Source organism: Lutra lutra, chromosome 2, assembly GCF_902655055.1.
Source record: "Lutra lutra chromosome 2, mLutLut1.2, whole genome shotgun sequence".
In the NCBI taxonomy this organism is placed as follows: domain Eukaryota; kingdom Metazoa; phylum Chordata; class Mammalia; order Carnivora; family Mustelidae; genus Lutra; species Lutra lutra.
Window position 1 is genome coordinate 6,522,707 of NC_062279.1, and position 21,874 is coordinate 6,544,580.

The 21,874-nt window shown below is 42.9% G+C and overlaps 2 protein-coding genes across 9 annotated transcripts in view; one reads left to right on the top strand and one right to left on the bottom strand.

The window, feature by feature from the left end:
- ANGPT2 (angiopoietin 2) overlaps nucleotides 1-18,987 on the bottom strand; it is a 54,950-nt gene extending 35,963 nt beyond the window's left edge. The window contains exon 1 of one of the 2 annotated variants that reach the window (XM_047713779.1): nucleotides 18,150-18,987. In XM_047713779.1, the coding sequence (XP_047569735.1) occupies nucleotides 18,150-18,434 (285 nt within the window). In that variant the 5' untranslated portion in view covers nucleotides 18,435-18,987. The remainder of the gene's footprint in view (nucleotides 1-18,149) is intronic. The other variant, XM_047713769.1, reaches the window with a different exon arrangement.
- The window catches only part of MCPH1 (microcephalin 1), a 245,709-nt gene that overhangs the window by 150,127 nt on the left and 73,708 nt on the right, over nucleotides 1-21,874 (top strand). The window contains exon 13 of one of the 7 annotated variants that reach the window (XM_047713693.1): nucleotides 17,973-18,113. The exons of the other annotated variants lie outside the window; for them this stretch is intronic. Coding sequence (XP_047569649.1) covers nucleotides 17,973-18,095 — 123 coding nt within the window. The 3' untranslated portion in view covers nucleotides 18,096-18,113. Of the gene's footprint in view, nucleotides 1-17,972; nucleotides 18,114-21,874 lie in introns of those variants that run through there. 7 annotated transcript variants of the gene reach the window in all.

Here is a 21,874-nt window from a genome sequence, read left to right on the forward strand (position 1 = left end):
CAAAATTGGCCATAAAATGAAGGTGCCACTGCTTCATATGGAGTTTAAAAGCATACTATTCTCTTTCTATGGGATTTCTAACTTATCCTAATGTAATTTTTGCATGAAATTTCAGTTTAAGAAGTAATCCATTTAGATGAAGACACAGATGTGGCATAGAGAGTTATACTTTGCAGTATAATAACCGTTCCTACATACTGACTCGCTGTATATAAAGTCTGTTGGTCTGTCCAAACTAGGAGGACTTGAGCTATGTTTTGTGGCCAGTTACATGGTACCAGATTGTAAAGGACTAAAGAACATTCTTTAATGAACACTTTCTACCAGTTGCTTTCTCACAATAGAATGATTATTTTGATTTGTAAATGTTGCTCCTTGGGGACAGATTTGAGTGCTAATGTATAATGTACTACAATTTAACTTTTAAAAAAATAAATAGGTTGCTGCTAAAATTAAATGCTGTCACAGGCATCACGGAGCAAAAGAAGCCACACACCAAAGAATACCTACTACATGATCTCATTTATATCACATTCAAGAATAGACCAAACCTACTGATGGTGACCAAAGTCAGAATAATGATTTCTGGGTGCGAGATGCTGGGGTGGGGGACTAGTGGTGGTGCAGGCAAAGTTATGAACTGGGAACAAGCTGGGATAGAAATTTCTGGGGTGCTGGAAATATTTTTTTTTAAAGATTTTATTTATTTGACAGAGATCACAAGTAGGCAGAGAGGCAGGCAGAGAGAAAGGAGGAAGAAGGCTTCCTGCCGAGCAGAGAGCCCGATGTGGGGCTTGATCCCAGGACCCTGAGATCATGACCTGAGCCGAAGGCAGAGGCTTTAGCCCACTGAGCCACCCAGGCTTCCCTGCTGGAAATATTTTATATCTTAATCTCAGAGCTGGTTGCATGACTAAATTCGTGTTTTAAAAGTTCACAAAGCTGTCGATTTAAGAATTGTATATTTTATACACTTCCTGTGTTTTAGACCTCAATAAAGAGGCTTTTTTAAAATGAAAGGATATTAAAAATGAAATGTTTGACAAATTTTGCTGTGACACCATGACCCTAGTGATTTTATTTACCTCTGTCTGGAGTTCTCATCTGCTTGTTCCTAAATACCGCCTAAAGCAATGAACTTTGAAAAAGTGATTTCACAGCAACTGCAGAGAGCTATAGATTAAACTGTTCCAGCTGCCCAAAGAGGGTTAAAAGTATTTAGTTAGGTAAATTAGTGATTTCACATTCCGAAACTCAATTCTTTCCGGATCAAGCATAAAAGGCATTTGCTCTTGGAAGACCAAGAAAGAATTCTTGCAGTTCCCATTAGTCTAAAAATAAATAATAAATAAATAAATGTCTGAGTCATGGGTTGCATTTTGTTGGAGTTCAGTGGCTTCAAGTGTAGGAAGAAAATGATTTATTCTCTGAATAGTTGCGCTACCCATTGCCCATTGGAATGAAAACAAAATTACTCTGAGAAAAGTGAAATCCATGAATTAGTCCATTGAATTTGATCATATTTTGAGTAAATCCAATTCAAGTAGTTCTTGCTTGAGCAACCTGATTAAAAAAAAAAAAAAAAGACCCTGAATAAAGTGGCTTTGTTTGTGTTGGATGAAGTGAGGGAAGAAGTTGTGATTCTTGAAGCGACTGTGATTGTGGAGTTGTTGTTCCAGCATAGATTCTGAGACTCAGACACACCCGTGTGTGAATCATAGCTCAGCTACATACTAGCTACCAGGTCAAGTATTTTTTGTTTTTTTTTTTTTTTTTTTTTAAGATTTTATTTATTTGACAGACAGAGATCACAAGTAGGCAGAGAGGCAGGCAGAGAGAGAGAGGAAGGGAAGCAGGCGCCCTGCCGAGCAGAGAGCCCGATGAGGGGCTCGACCCAGGACCCTGGGATCATGACCCGAGCTGAAGGCAGCAGCTTTAACCCACTGAGCCACCCAGGTACCCCCCAGGTCAAGTTTTTTAAACTCAGGTTTCTCATTGGTAAAATAGGCATATAAATGCCCACTGTTAGCATAAAAATTAAATGAAAGAAATTAGCACCATTTCTAAACGGTTTCCAGGGCATCCTGGGTCCCTGTAGCAAACCCTTGGGGGCCGTGGGAGATAGTTTAATGTTCAAGGAAAACCGCAGCATACTTAACACCTGCCTGCCACTAGAAGAATTAGTATCAGAGAAGAAAAGTAGCTCACAGTTTCAGTGCTGTTAGAATGTACCGCTGTGCAAAGCCACGTTTTTGGTGGTTACTGCCACAAAAGGCACTTAGTGCGTGACAGTCGGCATGGGGCTCAAAATGAGGGTGTCAGTGTCTATTTTGATTCCCAAGTCTGAGAAGCTGAGCGCTGCCTAGCTGGCAGATACATCCCCTCCTCAGTCACTGGTATTAGTGAAGTCTTTGAACATCTCTACCGACTCCTGCATTTAATGGTGTGTGTACTCAATCGACCCTCCCCTCCCTTCCCTCAGTCCATATACTGTCTTTAACTGCGATATCTGTGATTGGAAAAGTTGATTGGGAAATCAGTAAATCAAAAAGAACTGGTAATTATGTAAGATGTTCCTTAAGACATACACTTGCGTATTCCTAACTTCCGAAACCATGAAGAAGAACCTCCCTGTTTCTCGCCAGCTCGTTGTTTGGCGCCGTGTCTCCTTATAGCAGACAGCGTCAGTAAGCGAAGCGTGCTACCGGGGAACGGTCTCAGAGCAGGCGACGTTCTGGGGCATGGCTTGCTCGCCTCCGGCTGATGTGGGTTTGCTCGGGTAGCGGAAGGACAGAGTGTGCGCCAGTTTTACAGAAGTAAGGTGGTCCACTTCTGCATGTAATTTATCCTTTGTATGCCTGCCATCCTCACTTGTTCAAAGTCGAATTAGTTTTAATACGTATAGAAAAGCCAAATTTTCGTGAACACCAGAGCAATTTGGGAAGTAACTTTTCAGTGTGATTCTCCAAATGCTTGCGGTAGTACAAGCGACTTGAATCATTTTCCCATAATTAGTTTCAGTTCTGGAGATCTGCCCCTTCTCCCTAACCCTACTGCTTTGCATGCATGTCTATTCCAGCGGAAGCTAGTGGAAAATTCCTGTCCCCTTTCACTCCACGGCCATGAGTTATAAAAAGCATGTCATTCAGAATTGACTTTTTCTTCTGCATGCTTGAATTTTTACTCACAACTTAAAGGGAAAAAAATCCTTTCGGGAGATAATTCTCTTTCAGCGGGGTGAGGGCCCGGCACTACTTTGAGCCACCATGGAATGGCGGACTCGCTTTGCTTTATCTTTAGGGGTCAGCTGTTTAATCGAGGAGTGCATTTTGAGGGCTCGTAGAGTTGATGGAGCACACCACCTCTTTTTCAGAGCGGCAGTGGCTCCATTCACACAAGTCCATTAAGATGCATGTCTTCACTGACTAGTTTGTTGGGAACACGCAGCTCACAAGCGAGTGAGGATGAGGAGTAAGGCCATGCAAAGGAACTGGTGGGAATGAGGGGTGAGGGGGGCACAGGAAATGGGAGTGGGGGGAGGGGACAAACAGGAAGTGGGAATGAGGAGTGAGGGGGCACAGGAAGTGGGGCTAAGGGGTGAGGGGACAAGCAGGAAGTGAGAATGGGGGTGAGGGCACACAGGAAGTGAGACTGGGGGGAGGGGACAAGCAGGAAGTGGGAATGAGGGGGCACAGGAAATGGGAATGAGGGATGAAGGGGCTAATAGGAGTGGGAATGAGCGGTGAGGGGACAGGTACGAACTGAGAATAAGGAGAGAGGGATAAGCAGGAAGTGGGAATGAAGGGTGAAGACACAGAGGAAGTGGGACTGAGGAGTGAGGGGACACAGGAAGTGGAATAAGGGGTGAGGGGACACACAGGAAGTGGGAATGAGGGTGGGGGGCGCACAGGAAGTGGGAATGAGAGTGGGGGTGCACAGGAAGTGGGAATGAGGGTGGGGTGCACAGGAAGTGGGAATGAGGGTGGGGGCACACAGGAAGTGGGAATGAGGGTGGGGGGCGCACAGGAAGTGGGAATGAGAGTGGGGGTGCACAGGAAGTGGGAATGAGGGTGGGGGGCGCACAGGAAGTGGGAATGAGAGTGGGGGTGCACAGGAAGTGGGAATGAGGGTGGGGTGCATAGGAAGTGGGAATGAGGGTGGGGGCACACAGGAAGTGGGAATGAGGGTGGGGTGCACAGGAAGTGGGAATGAGGGTGGGGGGCACACAGGAAGAAAAGAGCAGTAGCAGAGGTTTTCCTATTGTTAGGGTTTGTTTGTTTCAATCAAAGTATGAGTCATCTCACCCTCATTTTTTAACCAGAAATCACTGTGGTCGCTGCTATGATTTGGTCTTGACTCCTACAAGCCAGTTTAATTTTATCAGGGGTAGTGAATTCTTGAAAGTTTCCCTCAGCTGTAGAAATCTGGTTTCAAATTAAAGTGGTCTAAATGCCAGCTTAAACTTTGTGGCTTAGCATCTTTGTTGAATCCCCTCAGCAGAAGGACCTACACTGGAGTTCTGGCTGCTCTATGGGATTCAGATTAGGAGCAGTGGTTCCAGTGGAATCTTGGCTGTCTTCTGGAGTGACTTTAGGAGTACTATGGCCTAAGGAGGTCAAAGTTAGAACTGAAGTAAAGGATTCGTCCAAAATGTCTGTCCTGCATTCTGGCATTTTACAGGGACGCGTAGACCTCTTCCTCAGCCCTCGCACCGTTAGTCCCCTGGAGCATGGGTGCCTTTGGGGAAAAAGTTCATGCCAGTTTAGGAAACTTACTGAAACACAGTGATGAACTCAAAGCTGGATGTGAATCCTCATTCTAACCCTGTTCGCAGTGGCCATGAGCTTTACCCTGGCCCATGTCAGAAAAGCAGCCCTTGGGTTTTCATAGCCCTTGTGCTGCGCATCTCTGTGGTCCCGTAGCTGCTCAAGAAGCAAGCTCAGGCCAGCGCCCACTGATAGAGGAGCCGAGCTAAGGCACGGAAAGAACATCCTCCTGATTTTCATAAGGATGACCGTAAATCATACAAATCGAAGCATAGAAAGACTTGAGAACAGAAGGAAAACCGTGGTGCTCCCAGACGTGTAAGCTCTAACCTGCAAAATTGTCTAGTGTGGAACCAGCTCTCTCTGATGAGGCTGAAAAATCAAGGTTTTATTAGGGAAGAGGCGAAGATTGGAAAGGCCAGAGAAAGTAGTGGATCAGTACTTGACAGGCCTTTGTTTTATCTCCACCCTAATTTCTTGTTAACCTCCGATTATGGAGGTTACGGAATTACATGTGGAGGGAAAGGCCACTCCTCAGCATATTTTCTGTGGAGTCGATTTCCTCTGAGGGCAGATGAGTCTTGGAAATCATTCAAGGGCATCTTTAAGTCAGTCCATGTGAATAGATTGCAAAGATGGTAACAGTACAGGAGAAATGGTACACGGGTGTGTCCAATTAAGAAGTGTTGACTCTAATAAAAGAACACAAATATCCATCTATAACAGTAGAGCGGATACATAAATTGTGTCATACTCATACAGTGAAAACACTACAAGGTAAGGGAAAAGGGTACATTTTAATACAACAACATGAGTAAATCAGAGAAGTAATAAAATGGACCAAAACAGAATATGAAATCTTAAACTTAGCAGAATTAACCTGTAGTGACAGAGGGCAGAATGGTGGCAAGCCTTAGGAGGAAGAGACAGTCGTATCTTTGGGGGGGGGGCATAGCCCCTGACTCCCAGTGGAAGCTTGAAACCACAATAGTACCAAACACTATGTATTTGCTGTTTTGTCCTGCACATACACACTTATGATAACGTTTAACTGCTAAATTAGGCACAGTAAGATATTCACAACAACTGATAATAAAATAGAGCCGTCGTAACAGTGTACTGCACTGGAAGTTATGTGACTGTGGTCTCATCTCTTTACCCTGGACTCATCCTGCTTGTGTGGATGTGAGCTGCTGCAGTGCCTCCGTGATGAGAGGAAGTGAGGCGAGTAGCGAAGGCGTTTTGACCGAGTGTCAAGCTAATACTGACCTGACGACAGGTGTGACCGGATGACAGTGTGCTGCCAGACTCTGGCTCAGGGCAATCTGGGGCATGTCTTCTGCAGCGGCATGAATGCGTAACTGTGAAGGCGAGAGCTGCCCTTGTCCATCCGTGTGTTGGGGAGCGGTGTGTATGTGGCTTGGAATAATTCCTGCTCTTTCAGACTTGTTTTGCCTATTTTTTATTCCTCCAGGGCTGCCTGCGGAAGACCTACCTTTCGATTTTAGCACTGCCCTTGCTTATTCATGAATCCCTTCCTCTGTCTGAAAACATAGCCAAGTATGGCCATTGTCTCCAAACTTCCAAAAAGGCTGTCATCTTGCTGTTACCTTGCATGTGTGTCTGGGGATGCCAAAGGGTAGCAGCTCCCATGGGTGCTTACACAGCGTTGTATGGACGTTTAAACCATCTGGGTTTTACCATTCGTATGGGTGTAGGTTCCAGTCCTGGGAGTGAGAAAGCAAAGCTTGGGAGGAGGGGGAACACTGCGGCTGATCGAAGGGCTTTGAAATTAGACATATTGGGTCTGCTGGCAGCCCGCCCTCTCCGGAGCCTAGCAAGTCACTTTGCATCTCAGCATGCCTCCAGGGGTAGAACAGAAGCAAGGACATCCACCAGTGAGATTGGTCTTCTCACTGTTTGCCACTTTCCCCATATTCGTTCTTCCTTGTGGTGTGGGCATGCCCTGGGTGTGACCACTGTGTGTACCCTCAGAGCGGCAGGTGTCGGGGGGACACCACAAAGCCTGTCAGTTCTCCCGATCTGCACAAGAAGATGTGTGGACTTCTACTTAAATCTCTTGAGAATGTATGTTATTATAAGAAGCTCCGAGATAAAGAGACTTGACTATGGTTTTGCCAGCTGTGTACCATGTGATAGAACCCTGAGCTTGAGTTTTCTCTGTAAAGGGGGAAGAGAGTATCTACCTTCAGTGGACTGTCACTCCATCGTAGTATGATGCCTGATGATGGTCGCTGCCCCCTCTCTCATCCTACAGCAGCAGCTATATAGCGCCAGCAAAAGGGGAAGTGCCTTTCTCTGTTTTGCTGTCACTGAATGGCTTCCTTTTTGCAAGAATTCTGTAGATTTTTTAAGCAAACAAGTGAAAGATGCCGGCATCCATGTAATGAGCCAACAGCTCCTTTGTTTCTGAGGAGCTGAATGTGTGGTGGTAGGTTATGTCCATGGCTGTTGTGACTGACATGTGTTGCAAACTCAGGATTTTGAATCCCTTAAAACTGAAATGGATAGAGAAGGGATTCCAGCTCTAAAAGAGAGTTGGTTATTCAACAAATGCTTTCACTATTTCTTCTTCTCATTCAGAGACCACTGACTTGAATGGTAATGGCATTTCAGGGTGAAGAAGGGTAAAAGAAAGTAGCATTCTCTACGGTAACTCTGTGTGTTACAGCCGTAAAACCTTCTTGGGTTGGGGCAGTCTAGTCATGTAGTAGTAAATAGGTTATACGTATTAAACATTGTCCACTTAGAGGAAGAAACGCATATGGACGACTGTGTTGTAACCCAGAAGGGGACCATATTTGAAAATATGGACAAATAATCACACATCGCAAAATGGCCAGTGGTTATTTGAGGGAATGGTGTTGTGATTAATCTTGATTCTCTAGCTTATAACCCAGTTATCCCAGCCAACAGTGCTTTTAAGAGCATTTTACTGTTATAGTTAGGTTAAAACCAATTCTGATTGGGAATTCCTGTTAGTAACACTTTAGTAAGTTTAAATCTGGATAAGTTTTTAAAATGTTTTAGTGAATTTAACAGTCTGTTTCTTAGTAACTATAAATAATAAGGAATTACATATACATGCACCAAAGGTTAAGCATAGATTATTAGCTTGTGGTCGAAATTTGATTATGTTATTCAGCAAAATATCTTTTCTCTACCAGCATTTTTGCACCAGAATTCCTCATTAAGAAGGCTGGTTTGCTTAGGGACGTTTTAAGCTACATCTGTATGTAATAATTTTCCAAGATTCCAAAGACTAGATAGTAGTTAATAAAACTCAAAGGAATATTCGATTATCTTCAGACTAATGTTTATAATTATCCAGCAGACAACCAAAAATTGATAGTATCTGTTGATTCCACAAATCTAATGGCAGAGAAAATACTTATAGAAGCCCAGAGGAAATGATACCTCTTAGGAATTTTGAATCTTTTCTACCCAGACACGTGGGTTGATGAGTTAACTCCAGAATGCCCACTCAGAAGGCAGCTTGAAGACTGCCCTTCCATAGTCTTTAAGTTCCTGCCTTCTATATAAACTGAATGGGCAGAAGGGCAGTGTTACTTATAACTTATTGGACGCTGAAGTGATAAAAATACATTTAACAATAAAGTCTGACTGTTTTAATGGGCCCTGTAGCGTTATCAGTGAGCATGATGGAGCAGCCTAGGCAGGGTGGTATGGGGGAAGAGGTCATCGACGGTTTCAGAGCAGGGTGTTTCTAGATAGGCGCCCAGCCGTGGGGTATAGGCACTTTCCTTGTGCACTTGCAATGGCCCTTTTCCATGCTGAAAGGAAATTCATGATCTTACAGTAAAGATGTGCTTTGAGGTGTTCAACTCAAAGGTATAAGGTCAGATCATTTAACCTGATGAGAGTGAGTGGAATTATCATCTTGAACGTGAGAGATGGTAACAGGTCTTGTTAACTGTGTTTCTGGTATTGTTATTAAAATTAATTATAATTATAATCCCTGCACTAGTGTAGCATCTTAGAGTTTCCAACTTGCTTTTGTACTCATCAACTTACAAACACGTAATCCCTTAAAGTCCCTGCTGTCGCCTTATGTTTCTGAAGGTGCACAGTGTGGGTTAAACAAATGTAGTTAATCATGCTAAAAAAAAAAAAAAAAAAAGTCACTTCCTAAGTGAAAAGGCTACATACTGCATGATTCCAAGTATATGACATTTTGGAAAAGACAAAATTACGGACGCAGTGAAAAGATCAGTAGTTTCCAGGGGTTTGGAGGAAGGAGAGATGAACCGGTGGAGCACAGGTGGTTTTTAGGGCAGTGAAAATACTCTGCACAGCACTATTATGGTGGATACATTTGTCCACAAACCTACGGGTGTACGACACCAAGAGTAAACCCTGATGAAACTGTTGGCCCTGGGCGATAAAGGTGTTAGTGTAAGTTCATCTGTTGTAACAAATGGACCACCTGGTGGGGGTCACTGATAATGGGGGGAAGCTATGCATGTATGTAGCAGCAGGAGGCATTTGGGAAATCTGTACATCTTCTCAATTTAACTGTGAACCTAAAACTGCTCTAAAAAATAAGTCTTTTAAAGTCATTTACTACATATAAAGAGGAACAAATGAAATAACAAAAAAACTGGTATTCTGTAGCTTCAGATTGCACTGCTTATATAGTTAATTAAACATGCATAGGGACGTTTTACGCTACATCTGTATGTAATAATTTTCTGGTGGCTCAGTTAAGTGTCTGGTGGCTCAGTTGCCTGGTGGCTCAGTTAAGTGTCTGTCTTAGGTTCAGGTCATGATCCCAGGGTCCCAGGATCGAGTTCTGGAATCGAGCCCTGCATCTGGCTCCCCGCGCAGCAGAGAGCATGTTTCTCCCTCTGCCCCTCACCTCATTTCTATACTCTCTCTCTCTCTCTCTCAAATAAATAAATAAATAAATAAATAAATAAATAAATAAATAAAATCTTTTAAAAATAAAGTTAAAAAATAAGCATGCAGACAGCAAAACCCAGAAAAAGTAACTTCAAAGGCATGCTTGTCTATCAATAATAGTATTGACTTCACATGTAAACATGATTTATTTTATATTTAGATTTCTTTGAATCTGAATAGTTGTGTCCAAGATACGTCTTCTTTTGGTATGAAATGACTTTTTTAAAAAAAAGATTTTATTTGTTTTTGTGTGAGAGAGAGCGCACAAGTGTTAATTAGGGGCATGCAGAAGCTGACGCGCAGTGCAGGTTTGCCCTCCATTCCTGGCATTTACTGGAACAATCGTAATGAGGATGCTATCCTGGAACACTGAGGGCGATGGGGACGGTGGGTTCTGTCATGGGCTAATCAGCACATTAAGTCACCCTCACAGCGAAAAGACTGCTAATATGTGAACAAGTATGAATATGGCCTCGATGGGATGTGACAAGATTGAGAAATGGAGAGGTTGAATGCTTGCTTCCTTTTAAGACTTTATTGATTTTCTGTACCTAAAAAGCAGATTAATAAGTAACTTGTGAATATTCACATATAAAGTGATATAGTCTCAAAGAGGCTGTGTCAACGTGACAAAATACTGTATTTCCTAAGACCTATGTATCTTGATATCCTTTCCCTTAAAAACCACCATTGTCCATGAAAAAATGTAACACGATGTGTTAATAAATATCAGGTTGTATTCTTAATGCATATAGTTAGTTGGCTTGTTGGTTTTTTAAATATTAGATGTGAAGACTTTGTAGTGTTAAGTTGTCAGGTTAATGTCAAGATTTCAAAAGCAATTCATAGGCTCTGAAAAGTTGCTCAAAGGAAGGACTGAGGCTGATTTGGGAGCAAAGCAATTACTGTCCCAGGCGCCCCCCCCCCCCAAGGCTGGTCCCACAGAGGTTTTAATTAGGTTCTAGTTGAATGGCAAAGATAATGGTTGTAGCTGGTTGAAGGAGCTATGATGGTAAAAGGATTTGGTCCACTCCTCAGGGGATTTTAATAGGTTTTATATCTTTCATGGCTGGTATGTGACAAGATTAGGATAAGAAAGAAAGGTGATTTCATGGGGAAATATCTAATTAAAATATTAATTTGCAGACAGCTAGCATACTTGACTCAGAGTTCAGGTGGTGGAGGAGAGTTCATCCCTTTACTGTCAAAGTATACATAAAACAGTCATTTTTAACCCCAGTAAATGTTGAAAACTTTTATTCTAAAACACTGTGAAAAAAAAATTTTTTTTTTACCATTTTTGATTATATCAGATCATTGATCATTTGTCATTTTAAATATTAATACCATGCTGACATCAAGGTATTTTTGGTGATACCTATCGTAGAATCTTGGATGATTTTAAAATCGAATTAGAGGGCAGACCGGGTCGCACATTACTTTCATGGGACTGGATTTTATTTGTCTGAACTTCCAAGTGTTCGTGAAGTTCAGGATGTCGCCCCTCAGGCAACAACCAGAAAAGGGTTGCTCCTGTGGGTATGATGCGTGAGAAGGTGCATATATACTTGCTCTCGGTTATCACAGAGTTTGTCTTTACTCTTCTCAACTACAAAGTGGAATTTTGGGTAATTACTTTACACATGAGATATTCTCAGTTGCTTTTTGTTTTTTTCCTTAGCTGCTTTGGTACAATTCTCATATAGAAACGATGGCATGTTTTACCTGTAAATATTGGATGATGAGGTTGTCCGCTCAGTAGCCACCATGTGCCAAACCTGCTGACATGCTCTGGCATCCCAGTGCGCAGGTGTGCCCAGGAACGCCAGCCCTGCACTTGTCTGCGACCACCTGTCTCGAGGGTGGTGGGAATTACTTATTGCTGACTTGGGATGTCAACAAGTTACTTAACCTCCCAGACCTACTTCTTTTTATTTTAATTTTAATTTGTTATTATTTTTTAATTTATTAGGATATAATGTATTATTTGTTATAGGGGTACAGGTCTGTGACTCATCAGTCTGACACACTTCACAGCAGTAGGGATAAGTATACATGATATTGCAGTATACGCAGCACATTATAAAATAACCCTACGTCTATAGGCATCTAAATATTAAGGGTGGTCATTTCAGAGTGATAGAATTATACATAGTATGTGTCTTCTGTGCATCCTTTGTATGCTCTCTTTTCTCTAATAATCTTGTATCCCTTTGAGGACAAGGGGAAATGACCATTCGGAAAGGGTTTGAATTGGTTTCCATTTTGTGAAAAAGCTGTCAGGGGAGTGACCAGACTGGTAACGTGCCCTTCTCCACCCCTGCTCTCCAACACTCCGATCTCCTTTACCAGGTCTTCTCTTGGCACTTAGTGATTTTGTGTAGTGCCTCCTGCCTTCGGACACATGTCCTGCCAGGAACGTGTGCTATAACATAGCAAGTCCCCACCAGGGCCAGACCCTTGGCCACTGACTTCGCCTCAGTGATTTTTTTCTGAGTGCTAGAATGCCACCAGGACACACGGAGTCTTTCAATAAATATTTGTTGAACAAATAAATGAGCTTTAATGGCTCTTGCCCAAAAGGAATGGGAGGGGGTGGAGTGGAATTCAGTCATTTACGTTAGTGGACTAAGAAATAGCACCAGATTCGTATCCATTCACATTTGTCCCGACAGTTTGCTGTAGTTTTTCCAGCTCCATGGAAAATTCTGGTTTTTTGTCGAAGGGGGGGATGTACGTGCCTTTCCGTGTTTGTTTTCCTCTCTAGGTAATCCATACAAGACTTCCAAACTGCAAAGCGTATTGATATTATCTTGACCCATGTTTATAAGTGATTAAAAATAGATAAGATTATATCTCCCATGCCTGTGTTCTAGAGATGGTCTTGGGACAAAATGGGCTAAAGTGTGGAAAGTGCTTTAAAGTGATTCAGTGCTACCTGCTAGCAGCCCCCAATAACTGTGTTACTAATACTACTTCCGTGAGAAAAGTGTGACTGGGAAATTGAGACGCTCTCTTTTTTTTTTTTTTTTTAAGATTTTATTTATTTGACAGAGATCACAAGTGAGTGAAGAGGCAGGCAGAGAGAGAGAGAGAGGAGGAAGCAGGCTCCCCGCAGAGCAGAGAGCCCGATGTGGGGCTCGATCCCAGGACCCTGAGATCATGACCCGAGCTGAAGGCAGAGGCTTAACCACTGAGCCACCCAGGTGCCCCGAGATGCTCTCTTTTTATCAGAAGAATTCTAGAATTATTTAGGAAAAAAATCTTATTGTCAGGTTGTTCAAGTCAAAGAAGGATATAGTGAAAAGACTATATATATATATACACACACATATATATAAAACTTCTGAATTTATGTTTAATAAAAAATAAATTATATTTTATAGGTATAGCTGTATGTAAGAAGCATGTATATATATAAGAGAGATAATAGTTTGCACAGTTATCATTATCATTAAGTAATACAGATATTCTACAATTTATGAGCACCTAATTTGGAAAATCTGTATCTGTCCATGGTTCATCACATATAGCCTCTAGGTCTCAATTTGGGAAATCCACAGAGCTGTGCAGGCCGTGCTGTCATTTGATGGCCAGAATATGTGGCAATATTAACTACCTTTCTTCTGTCACAACAGCCATGCAATAACACAGCCCCTTTTCCTTATCTTGATTGAGCCCTCATGGGTAGTGTCTCTACCGCTTGCCTTTGTCTCCCCTCCTTGCCTCTGTCTTTCCCTCTCTGTCTCTGTCTCTCTCATGCACACACCCCCCCCTTTACCTCATGTCCTCCTTTACCTCACTCTTCCAAATTTTGCTTTTTCCCTAAATAAAATCTCTTTCTTTTAACCTCTTTCCATGTCATTCGTGATCCAAATAAGGGTTCTGATCATATCACGGTGGTATAATACCACACACATATTTTAAGAAAGAAATTCATACGTTTTCATATTAAATTTTTACAGTAAAGGGCTCAGATGAATCTTATAAGTGCTCGTCTGGAAGCGGAAGATTAGGGAAAGGGAGAATTTACTTCCTCCTTTCTACTGTTTTAATGGTTTGACTTGCTTATTTTATATTGCCTGTGTATTACTTTCATAATATGTGTGCTTTATTTTTTCAAGTTATCCATATGGTGGTAGGGTTGATTTAAACTGTTGTTTTTCAGTTATAAATGCACGAGATTTCAGTTAGAAATTAAAACCAGCGCTCCGGGCCAGCCTGCCAGAGGGTCACCCTTTGTAAGGTCATTATCCCTGTCATGTTCCCGCACAGTCACTGTATCACAACCTGTTTGTAAACTGTAAAGAACCACATTGGTGAAAATAAACCAATTTTCAAAATTTAGTATGGAGACTCTACGGATTACCTAGTGTCTAAACAGGAAGTACGATATTATGGAAGTTGTGTGCAGCTCTATTTCCTAGTTCTAGAGTCCACAGGCAGATAGTCGTCTCCCCACAGTGCAGTGCCTCCGCGGTTCAGCGTGCCAGAAGCCCCGGTTATCAAGCAGAGACTACTTGACCATGGAAAGCGAATATTATATAAACAGCATATACTATGTGTACTAAATATTCAGTATGTTTTATACAATATACATAGTAAGCACACATTGCACTATGTATATCTTACATGATACACAGTAAACATTATACCTGCATTTTCCAAACTTAAATATGTTGTGTTTCCTCTCCCGTCGTGACATTTTAATCATCTCTTCATTCCTTGCTATAGTGATATGAGTATATAATTAAATAACAGTAGTAATCATTTCCCTGCCATCTGAAATACAGGCTTTATTCTGCTTGTCTGAATGCACAAAATTTGCTGCTAATACTGAACACAGTCATAGTTCATGATTCAAGACACAGCAGATAACAGCATAGGAGCTGTGGTTCTTCTCCAGTCCCGAAGTGGGCCGTTGGCTATGGCTATAGTAGGATATTTTTTTTCTCTTCCTTAAATGAACCAAGCTCTGGTTTATTTGTTTGTTTGAATATACAGCTAAGGAATGTTTTGCAACCACATATGATAAAATACACACATACTCCTTCTCCACCTCCCCCCGCCCCCGCCCACTGCCACAGGGATAGGGAAGGGCTGGTGGTCTCAGTGCCCCTGAGCCTCTCACCATCAGTTTTCCCATTGACGGCAATTTTGTTTTTAGCAGCAAAAGTGCATTGTCCCCTCTACATCCACTGGAGAATAGTAGTTCCTCCCACCTTATTAAGAGAATATATTATTATTAGTTTTAGAGGAAGAAAAGAATCTAGATTCAGGTTTATAGTGCCTACCCTGTACTTCTTTCACTACAAAAAAAAAAAAAGGAAATGTTTACATCAATTTAATAGGCATTAGCTTTATTTTTCAAAACATTCTGTTTTAAAGCACAATAGGCTTTGCAGTTGTTTATAAATTTGAGGTATTCATCAGTGTGAAATAATTGTTTATTTCCTTTCCCTATTTCCTCTTATCGGAAAAAAAAATACATTTGGTCTCCATGCAAGATAAAATCCACTTTGCTAAGTTATTTGTCCGTTTTTATAAAGTGAGTTTAGTATCACTGGCGCAGAGGTTTAGCACAGCTGCAGGGTTAGCAGGGGACTGTGACATACAATGTTTTTTTAGGTCATTGTGTTGTATTTGGTAAACTGTCATGCATTTATCTTATCCTTGTTTAACCACTGAGCAGAAAGTGAGCCCTCCCTGCATTGTTCATTCATGTTACTCTGCACTCATTCAGAAGCCTGACACTTCCTTTGCCTGGTAGATTAGAGGGGCAGTGTGGCATCTTTTGGTGATTGCAAAACGGCTTTCTTAGTCCAAGCTCCCTAGGCAATGCTTGCCGCTCAGGAGATGAACTGCTAGTCGTCTGCCCTGAAATCAACCAGAAACTTGGTCTTATTTTCCCTCTTAACAACTTTTCTTAAAATCTTAAAGACCCCACAGACCCCTCTAATTTTTAGTGTTACAGATCAGGAAGAGAAAGGAAATATGAAAACATTAAAAAAAAAACCCTACAGCCCTAAAGAAAAGGAAATATGAGAAACAATGAAAAACACAGAATTGTGCTTTTTCTCTCAGGGATAGTCTAGCCATCTAGTTAGATTGTGATGTTGAACCTTTAAACCTGTGGCTTATCTATCATCCCATTATATATTATTTTGTCCCTTATGAGAAAAGCAGTGTTTATTGTCACAGGTGACAAAATACAGTAATAAAAAACAAGCAAAGAGGTTACATTTAACCACTTTAAACAGGTTTCATATTTGCTTTTTTTTTTTTTTTTGCTTTCATTCTGAAACGAGAAGCTTGTGATCAGAGTGAGCACAAACTCTCAGGTGCGCATCACCCAGATAGGCCAGGTGAACAGGTGCTGAGCTGATGAGACGATAAACATGACGTCATTCTCTGTGATAATTTAGCTAGATAGCTAAAGAAGGAGTCTGGAAATGCCATTGTGCCACTGTTCAAATATTTACTAATTGAACCAGGAAAGGAAAAAATGTTGGTTTCTTCATGTAGAATTTCTTGCCCCTTTCCTTCTTCAAACTGTGTCTCAAAGATCTAAGAAAAGGGGGTTGTTTATCTAAGAAATATGAGCCTTGCCCATGGAGTTTTTCAGGTGTGCTTACTGTGGGCTTTATTAAGCAAATGCAATTTAAGCAGTCTTGCATTTGGCAAAACATTCTTTCAGGTTTCTTGACTCTTTATTTTAAGAGATGATTTACCAGTTGGGCAGATTAGGGTGTTTACTATGTATGATGTATCTTTCATCTCTCACCACGGCTGTTAGCCCTGGCGTAACCACAGTGGACGGAGAGAGGGGGTTCAGCGTGAACGTGACAATGCAAAAAGAAATGGGACGTCAGCGTGAGGACAGCTTTAGGGTGCAGTTTGTCTGTGTTGCTACGTATTTTTTGTTTTAAAGTATATCTGTGAATGAACAGCTTCTTTTTTATGCACATGTATGAAGATTTTAGAAGTGCACACCACAGGGACCTTCTTAGGAAAAGAGGAAAACCTGGGGAGAGAATTTGCCCAGAAGGGCCAGTGCCTTCAAAGATGATTAGGAATGAGTTGTGTATCACACTGCAGGCCTTTCTGGTAAGTGTTTGTTGTTTTCTGTGTCTGCACCGAAGCGGCTGCGTGGTTGCAGGGAACGCAGTGCTGAGGGCACTCATTCATTCCGGCTTAGACTCAAGTAATAACGTGGTCATTTCCTCTCTGAAGGTAGGACAGCTAATGAGAAACACAGATTTGGAGCCAAGATCTATTCTAAGATTAAGATAAAATATTCCAACAGAGAGTTTATGGGGAAATGAAAGGCTGAGAATTCCTTCTGGGGCAAGGTCTTGAATGAAGTCAATTAGCTCGGTAAATAATACCTTCTCTACCCTGTAAGATCCGTGATGTACTGTCAGTGTAATATTGAATGATTAATCTATTTATGCAATTTGTTTAAGCTTCCTTTAGAATATATATATATATATATATGCATACATATATGTATATTCCATATCAAGAAAAATTTCAGGGAGACTTTGGGTTTTGTAGGAATACTCCCCACAGGTACATGAGGAAAATCCTCACTGGTAAAAGAAAAACTGAGCTTTCCATATCCTGTTTGGGTCAAACTCTCTATGAAACATCTGCGACACTGTGTATCATCATGGCCCTGCGAACACGACCATCGTGTCATGGCAGAGCTGTGGCAGAATGCCCTGTATGCCTGTCCCCGTGGGGCGATACCCCCAGCCTGCTGCTGCAGCCAGGGGCTGGGGGCCGGACTTACCCTGGGATGCATGTGAAAAATACCCCATTTACAAACCAACAAACCCTTCAGGGTAAAGCCCACAGGTTCTGAGAAACATAAAGTCTGCTTTATTAAATTTCCTCTCATTTACCCAGAGTCACAATCTATTTTAGTAAATAAATTCAGGAAATTGGTAAAGCACTTTACTCCATCCGTTATGTCAGTAATTAGCATGATTGTCACGTTTTTCCTGGCTCCTGGCTCCTGGCTCTGGCACTGCCGTTGCTTACAGCTTCCCTCCCCCGCGCCCCCGCGCCTGAAACCAGTTTATAACATCCCTGGCAGTGGGTGTTGCTGAGTTTAAACCACTTACACAAACAACACAGCCTACACGTTTTGCAGAGAAGTGCACTTTCTCTACTTTATTAAATAAAGATTCTGAACTCGGAGATCTCTTTATGGATTCTGGCATTTTTCTCAAATAATCCTTTTCACTTCCCACCCAGGACTACTTTACACCCTGGGATAGAGTCAAAGAAAGGATAATTCATTCAAAGGTATTAGCCACCATCTATCTCTCTCTCCTGTGCTCTTTGCCTCCCCCCCCCCCTTTTTTTAAACTGAGCTGATCTTACTAGCTTCATGAAGTTCACCAAGTAAAAATGATTTTTTTTTTTTCCTACCTTCATCAGCCACTGAGTGTTGTTTTCCATGATGTTCTCCAGCACTTGCAGCCTCTGTACGGAGTCATCATAATCTAGCGGTGCGTCCCTCTGCACAGCGTTGGGCACGTAGGAGCTGGAAGAGCGACAGTTGTCTGTCTCTGGCAGGAGGAAGGTGTAGCTGCAGGCTCCGTGCTGAACCTGATACTGCCTCCTTCCGATGCTGTCCATGCTTCTCCGAAAGTTGTTATAGGCTGCGGCTAGGACAAGATCACAGCCCAAAGTAAAGAAAACAATCTGCCACATTCTTCCTTTCTTTTGGTAATAAACCAGCAGTTTAGCAAACTCGAAGGCACATGGGAATCCCGATCCTAAGCTGCCCTCTCAGATGTGAGGCTCTGCGGCCACGGTTTAAGGACCATCGGTGGGAGTCTCTTCCCTCCTTTTCCAGCAGGAACTTGATCGTGAGTGCTGTCTTCCCTCTGGTGGGTCGGTGCTGCAGGGAACTGTCAGATGGCAGCCAAACGAATAACCCTGCTCACTCCTGAGGGCTGTAGTCACTCTACAGATCAGCCTTAATGCTGCTTTGTTTCTCTTCCCCCAGATTCTGCAGTGTCAGGATCCGAATCAATCACTTTCCTTTCCTTATATGATAAGTTGATAAGAGCAGCCAGACATGTGTAGCAAGCTGCTCCGCCCTCCCGGCGTGTCTGTTATCTTCCTGTAGGGGGTCACTAGCCAGGCAACAGGAAAAATCCGAGCATGATGTGTGCTGTTCAGCCAGGGCTATATGCCACCGAAACCCTCTGGGAAAAACTGATCAGTGACAGGACCCCCGAGTGCTTCAGAGGCACCAGGCTAATGGGGCATTTCCTAGAGAGAGCAGCGGGCTCTCGCGTCTGAGGCCGGCCTCACAGTGCTTAGCTGGTAACATATCGGGGGTAATAACTTTAAAGTACAATGAAGGTTCCTGTTTTTTCCTTTAGGAATAAAAATACTACAAATATGTCAGGACTTTGGTTTATTTTCGTTATTACAAACAAAGAGGAAGAAGTCTTGCTCTTGTAAAGCCTCTGCCTTTTCACAGGGAAAAATAGTTTTTGTTGGTATTTCTTGATTTTTGAACTATTAGCTACATACACAAAATTTCCCTTTGAAAGTGTCAGATAGGAAGATTGCAGTTTATTAAATCATGCTGGGAAAACCAGTTTCTGAGCCCTGACACTTCATCTTTTAAACAAAATATCCACTTCCGTATTCGAAGTAAAATACACTAGACAGATTAATGGTCCATCAAATTACAATACACAGAGAAATCAGAATTTAAATAAAAGGATGGTGACAGAGGAACACAGACTTTTTCTGTTTTAAATCAGGATTTGCTCAGATCTCATCATTCTGTAATGCTGTAATTTTTTTTTTCCAGAATTAGTTAAATCAGCCCCACTCTGTGTTGGACTCGGGCACATCACCTCTCTTTTTTCATTGAACTCTACCGTTCTTATCTGTAAAATTCCAGTGTTGCATTAACTCCCAAGATTTTTCTGTTTCAATTCTGTGGCTCTGTCAGTCCCCTGGGTGACTTCCTTTAATAACTAAAACTTAACACTTTCGGGGTTAACAGTATGCTAACCAGCCAGAGTGTGCTTGGGGAACGGCTCAGAGTCTTCGCCGCAGTCTGTTTGTATCTCAGTGTGCCGGCTCTGTTCTTCCCCGTCTGTGGAAGCGTATCTTGCCCTGACCGGACAGACCGGACGGCCCATGGAAGTCAGAGTCAGTCGAAATCATGCACGAGCCGCTTGCAGAGCCTTCCAGACCTATGATTTTAATTCTTGGGTGCTCCTGGAATTTGTGTCGTGAATTCTGTTTTCCTGGAACGTGTGTTTTGCAGAGACCTCGTTAGACCTTTACAGCACCCCTCCTCCGCTCGAGCCGGCTCCCAGGCTACTGCCACAGCCGGGGTTCTTAACCTGGGCTCCACACACAGAATTCAAGGGGTTCATGAACCTCGATGGCAGAAATGCATGTCTTCATTTTTTTTTAACCAAACTATAACTGAGATATAGCCTCTCCTTTAACGATGGCTTAGGTCATAGGCAACAGTGGTTTTTTTCATCAGTAGAAACTGTCGTTGATTTTGTTACAGTGTCTCCAGCTGTCACTACCTTATCATCAGACTCACCCCCAGATCTTGTTCCTTAATGTCCGAATTAAGTAGCACATGTCATTTTCTGAGAAGGGGTTCAGAGAGTTGGCCAGACTTCCAGAGGGTTCTGTCACTTGGGAAAGCTAGAACTTGTGCTCGGGGAGGGTCCTAGAGCAGAAGAGGTTGTTAATTCCAGCGTGATGCTGGTACATGGTTTCCACTGAAGGAGGAAATTAAAGAAAATGCACCCATTCCCACTACTAACTGTAGGGGGAGGCATGTAGGCTCTGAAGACAAGCCCTGAGACCTGAGGCAAATGCTAACTTCTCTAAGCCTCAGCTCACTTGAAAAACTAAATGATTCTTTCTCTGTAATGCCTTCTCGGATTGAGATGATACAGACTGGGATCATTTTGTCAGTCCTTTCTGTTCAGTGGAAAGCTCTTCTTCCACCACCAGGTATTGGAACTGTGTTATGCTCTGAACATGAAGCAGAAACATCGGGTACACACGGTTTGTTCGAAGGGTATTTCCCCGCTTGAAAAATGGCTTGTCTGCCGTCCAGGCTAGTGAGGTGGTTTTAGAAAGTAGCTGCAGGAGGAGGTTGTACGGCAAGAACTTCCAGTCTAGTAGTTTGTATCAGACCCTCTGCTGGGCGCCGGGGATGGGTAATAGTGCTCTGGTGCTTCAGACGAGAATGACGGAGAGACTCATCAGCTAAGAGGGCGTGGTGAGAGGAGGGATTGGGGGAGCATCTAGAAAGGAGACGCTGCTGCTGGGGCACTGACCATACAAGCGGGGGCGTGGATGCTTCCTTATCTGTCCCTTCCAGGTCCTTGTAGGTTCCTAAATGGAAATTATTAATTATTAGAGAGCTGTGGGGAAGTTCTGCTTAGACCAGAGGATGGCGAACTGTTTCTGTAAAGGGTCAGATAGATGGACGGCCTGATATTGTAGGCTCTGCGGGCCATCGCATCGCTCGTAGCTACTCAACTCTGCCGTCATAGCATAACTGTGGCCATGGACAATCTGTGGATAGGGGAGGGTGACTGTGTTCCAGCCAAGCTTTATTTGTGGACCCCAGAGATGGACCCCAGTTGAAATGTGAATTTCAACCATTTAAAGACATTGACATCTGTCTTAGCTCCCTGGCCGTTTCAACCAGACCACGGGCTGCTGTTTGCTGACCCCTGAGTTAGAACCTAGCGGAGTCTGCTGGGGTGGCGAAGTGGCATGGGGAGTGAGGCCGTTCTAAATGCACAGCGACTGTCCCATGCCTCAGATCGTGGCATGGCTTCTGGAAGAATTGAGAACCACGGGACCAGCCAGGAAGAAGGGACTAGCGAAAGGGGCAGGAAACTTTGACCAAAAAGAAAGCTGCACTTTGAAGCTGGATCTAAATGCAAGGCCAGGAAGGTGTGATTGGAAACAGGACTCTGGTACAGAGCAGACATCACGCTTGTGCCGGGCCCGCCGTGGGCAACACACCAGATCCGTGGGGATGTTCTTGGCGTCAGCACTGCCCACAGAACTGTAAGAGTCAGTCATGGAGCAGGGGAGAGGGTCTGCAAGGCCTCGGCCGGCAGTAACTTAGGGGAGCC